Source organism: Neopelma chrysocephalum, unplaced genomic scaffold (genome assembly GCF_003984885.1).
Source record: "Neopelma chrysocephalum unplaced genomic scaffold, ASM398488v2 Primary Assembly neopelma1_116, whole genome shotgun sequence".
Lineage (NCBI taxonomy): Eukaryota > Metazoa > Chordata > Aves > Passeriformes > Pipridae > Neopelma > Neopelma chrysocephalum.
This window is the reverse complement of record NW_020897778.1, coordinates 3,572,683-3,576,454: the sequence shown is the minus strand read 5'-3', so window position 1 is coordinate 3,576,454 and position 3,772 is coordinate 3,572,683. Positions and strand designations below refer to the sequence as shown.

Below are 3,772 nucleotides of genomic sequence, written 5' to 3'. Positions count from 1 at the left end.
AGGGAGGGGTGAGGGGACACAGGGAGGGGTGAGGGGACACAGGGAGGGGGCAGCTCTGCCCGTGGCCAGAAGCTGAGCGGGGGCTGAGAGGGTCCAGCAACTCTTCCCAGAGCTGCTGCTGATCCTGGGGTCACATCTGCCTTCCTCCCCTCTCCTCCTCCTCCCCTCTCCTCCTCCTCCCCTCTCCTCCTCCCCCCGGGCGGGCAGAGCACAGCCACACTGGGCACCCCGGGGCGAGCCCGTGGGGAGCCCGTGGGGTGCCAGCCTGGCAGCCCTGGGTGGGAGGAGGTTTTTGGGGAACTCCCTGGCCTGGGGAGCAGCAGCACCTCCAGCACAGGCAGCGCTTGCCCGTGGGAGGCACCTGCCCCACGCCCCAGTGCCCCGGGAATCAGTCCCAGGGAAGGGTTTTACAAGGGCAACACCCCGAAAAATCTGATCAAACCAGAGGTGGGAGGGCAGGGGGAGCACAGTGACCCCGTGCCGTGACTGGGGTGCATGTCGTGTGCTCCCAGAGGGACTCACAGGGTTTCCCACCGTGCTGGGGCTGCTGCCAAAAGAACCTGGGAATTCAGGGGTTTTACAGCCTTGCTGCTGCAGTCGGATGTCAGGGAAGGAATCACAGCCACCCTCGGTCCCGTGGGAGGAGCAGGGACAGGGCAGGGCCACCTGCATGTCCCCAGGATGTGCCCAGGGCTTGTTCCTTTGCCTTCTCCCCTGCTGGAGGGGCACCCTCAGGGTCTGCTCGGGGCATTGGAGCTGTTTTCCCTCCCTGCCTCCGTGGGCTTCATCCAGAAGCTGCAGCAGCCCGTCCCTCTGGGGCTGAGGAGGCTCTTCCCGGGATGATGAGACCATTCCCTGCACCCAGGCCCATCCCACGGGGAGGGCAGTGCAGGGCTGAGCCCCCCCTGTGCCCCTCTTCCCTTTGCTCCAGCAGCACAAACCACCCCAGGCTGGGAGCAGCAAACCCAGCTCCCTTTGCTTTAAATCCCAATTTTCTCCCCCTTCAGCGTAGGCTGCCGTGCTTGGACACGGGCCTGCAGCACCAGGGTGTTCCTCAAGGATATTCTCAGGGATATTCCTAGAGATATGAGCAGCCTCTGCTGCCCTTGAGATGGCCCTTCTCCCAGCAAAGCCTTTGCCCTTCGTGCAGGTTTTCCCTTTTTTTTTGTGGAAAGCACTGCCACCCTTGGCAGGGCAGAGTGGTCCTGCCCTGTGAGGGAGACCTGGGTTTGGAAAAGAGGGAGGAAGAGCCCTCTTTAGGCCTTGCAGTCGTGGGCTGGATGCAGAGCAAGGCTGGACCGAGCACGAACATGCCCCGACCCCAGTTTTTTGTTGTGTCGGGGCATTTTTTTGGGAAGATCAAAGACTTTTGGTGTGCAACCAAGTCCCAGATACTGAAAACCCAGCTGCTCCCACGGTGACAGCGATGTTGTGGAGGGAGAAAAGTGAAAGGTCACTTCTCCATGGCCAAAATTGGAAAGCAAAGCCCAGAGAAAGTTTCTGTGTGTGTGGTGTGTGTGGACAGAGCAGAGCACCAGCCAGAGGGATTAGGGAAGAAACATTCCGTGGATGAATCAGTGGGGCCCAGGCAGCCTGGGATTCCTGGGAATCACCCCGTGGGACCAGTGGGGTCAAGGGGGGACCCCAAAGCCGTGCAGGGGGGTTAAAGAGCCCCTGTTCCAAAGGTGCTGGTGGCTGCCAGTGCAGGCAGGTCCAGGCAGGAACAGAGCCCCAGGACCAGCACAGATGGGTTTTCCAGTCCATTAAAGAGAGGTCTGTGAAGGCTCAGCCTCGCTGATCGATACAGTTTCTATTTCAAGGCCGTGGAGCAGCAGTGAGGAACGCAAAGGGCATTATTTAAACATCATAAAAGAGAGGGAGGGAGGCAGGGAGGGAGCAGCACTCTGCCCAGCGCTGGCCTGGTGTCTCTCAGCCACAGCACTTAACCATTTGCAGCCCCTCAGTTGCACTTTAATACTTTTTATCTCTCTCCATGGTGCCAGGAAGGGCTGATGTCCAGCTGCTGGTGCAGCCCTGCCCTGTGCCAGCTCCTCAGCCACCGTGTGGGTCCAGCTGGTGCCCAGACTACTCCACCAGCCCATGGAGACAGGGCTGCAAACCACTTCCCTGGCTCCTGGGAATGGCTCTGTCAATATTTGCACAAGAGTCAGGCTCTGTGTGTCCTCGGGGGATTGCAGGGCTTGGTTACAGCCGCGGGGAAGGAAGGATAAAATCACCCGTGGGTGGCACTGGGCAAGTGAGAAGGTGCTGCTGAGCCTCTTTCTGCAGCCCCAGAGCTCCTGGGGCTCAAAGCCAAGCTGCTGCACCCCAGTTCCAGCCCTGCCCCAGGGCTGGGATTGCTGCAATCCCTGGGGGAGGCAGTGCCCACCTCGGTGGCTTGTGGTGTCCCAGTTCACCCCGAACAGCAGCAGTTTCCAGGCTGGGCGTTGCTTTTGGGCTGCCAATGTGTGCCCTCTGTGCCCAGCCTTTCCTCTTCCCTGGCGAGATGCTGCTGTCACCTTGGGGCATTTTGGATCCCAGGGTTATTTCCTGGCACCCCTGTGGACACGGGCACGGGAAGCTCCCAGTGCAGGGGGGGATGTCCCAGGGCAGGTCGGGATGTGCTCCCTGGGCTGGGCACTGCCCACGGTGCCAACAACCCCAAAGGAAAGGGTCAGGTCTGTTTGGAGGGTCTGATCCTGAGGATCCTGGGCTGGGGCAGGGGGTGGGATCCTGCTATGCCAGGCCACACCACACTGTGCCATGCAGGCTGAGCCAGGGAGCTTCTGCGGACCAGGATTTGGGATAAACCAGCCCTTGGAGTCACCCCCCTGCATCCAGGAAGGGACAGAGCACTCAGGGACACAGAGAGGGACCTTGCAGGGCTGCACAGAGCCACTGAGGGGACACAGGGATGGGCACAACTGTGCCAAGAGGTGCCCAAGGCCCTTCCCCAGTGCCAGGGCTGCAGGAACAGCCCTTTGGCTGCTCACGGACAGTGGTGCCCCAGGAACAAGCCGTGGTGCCCACCAGTCTCCTCGTGTCCCTGGGCAGGACAGGAGCTGGCAGAGGGATCCCTGGGGGTCTCTGGAGGAGCTCAACCCCCAAATCCCCTCCCTCTTGTCCCCGACAGTCACCTCAGAGCAGATCGAGCACCTGCACCGACGCTTCAAGCAGCTGAGCCAGGACCAGCTGACGATCCGGTACGGCATTCCCGGGCATCCCATTCCCAGGGCCGGCCATCCCATTCCCAGCACCAACAATCCCATTCCCAGCACCAACAATCCCATTCCCAGTGCTGGCCATTCCATTCCCAGGGGCAGCCATTGCATTCCCAGTGCTGGCCCTTCCATTCCCAGCACCAAAAATTCCATTCCCAGCACCAACAATTCCATTCCCAGTGCTGGCCATCCCATTCCCAGGGCAGACCATTCCATTCCTAGCACCAACAATCCCATTCCCAGTGCTGGCAACTCCATTCCCAGTGCTGGCAATCCCATTCCCAATGCTGCCTATTCCATTCCCAGCGCCAACAATTCCATTCCCTGTGCCGCAGCTCCATTCCCAGTGCTGGCAATCCCATTCCCAGCACCAACAATTCCATTCCCAGTGCTGGCCATTCCATTCCCAGTGCCAGCAGCTCCATTCCCAGTGCCAACAATCCCATTCCCAGCACCAACAATTCCATTCCCAGTGCCGGCCATTCCATTCCCAGTGCCAACAATTCCATTCGCAGTGCCGCAGCTCCATTCCCAGTGCCAACAATTCCATT

At 60.3% G+C, this 3,772-nt stretch overlaps 1 protein-coding gene across 1 annotated transcript in view; it reads left to right on the top strand.

Annotated features, from left to right (window-relative positions):
• TESC (tescalcin) overlaps window positions 1-3,772 on the top strand; it is a 7,069-nt gene that overhangs the window by 1,140 nt on the left and 2,157 nt on the right. The window contains exon 2 of the mRNA XM_027696848.1: window positions 3,134-3,203. Within this exon, the coding sequence (XP_027552649.1) occupies window positions 3,134-3,203 (70 nt within the window). The remainder of the gene's footprint in view (window positions 1-3,133; window positions 3,204-3,772) is intronic.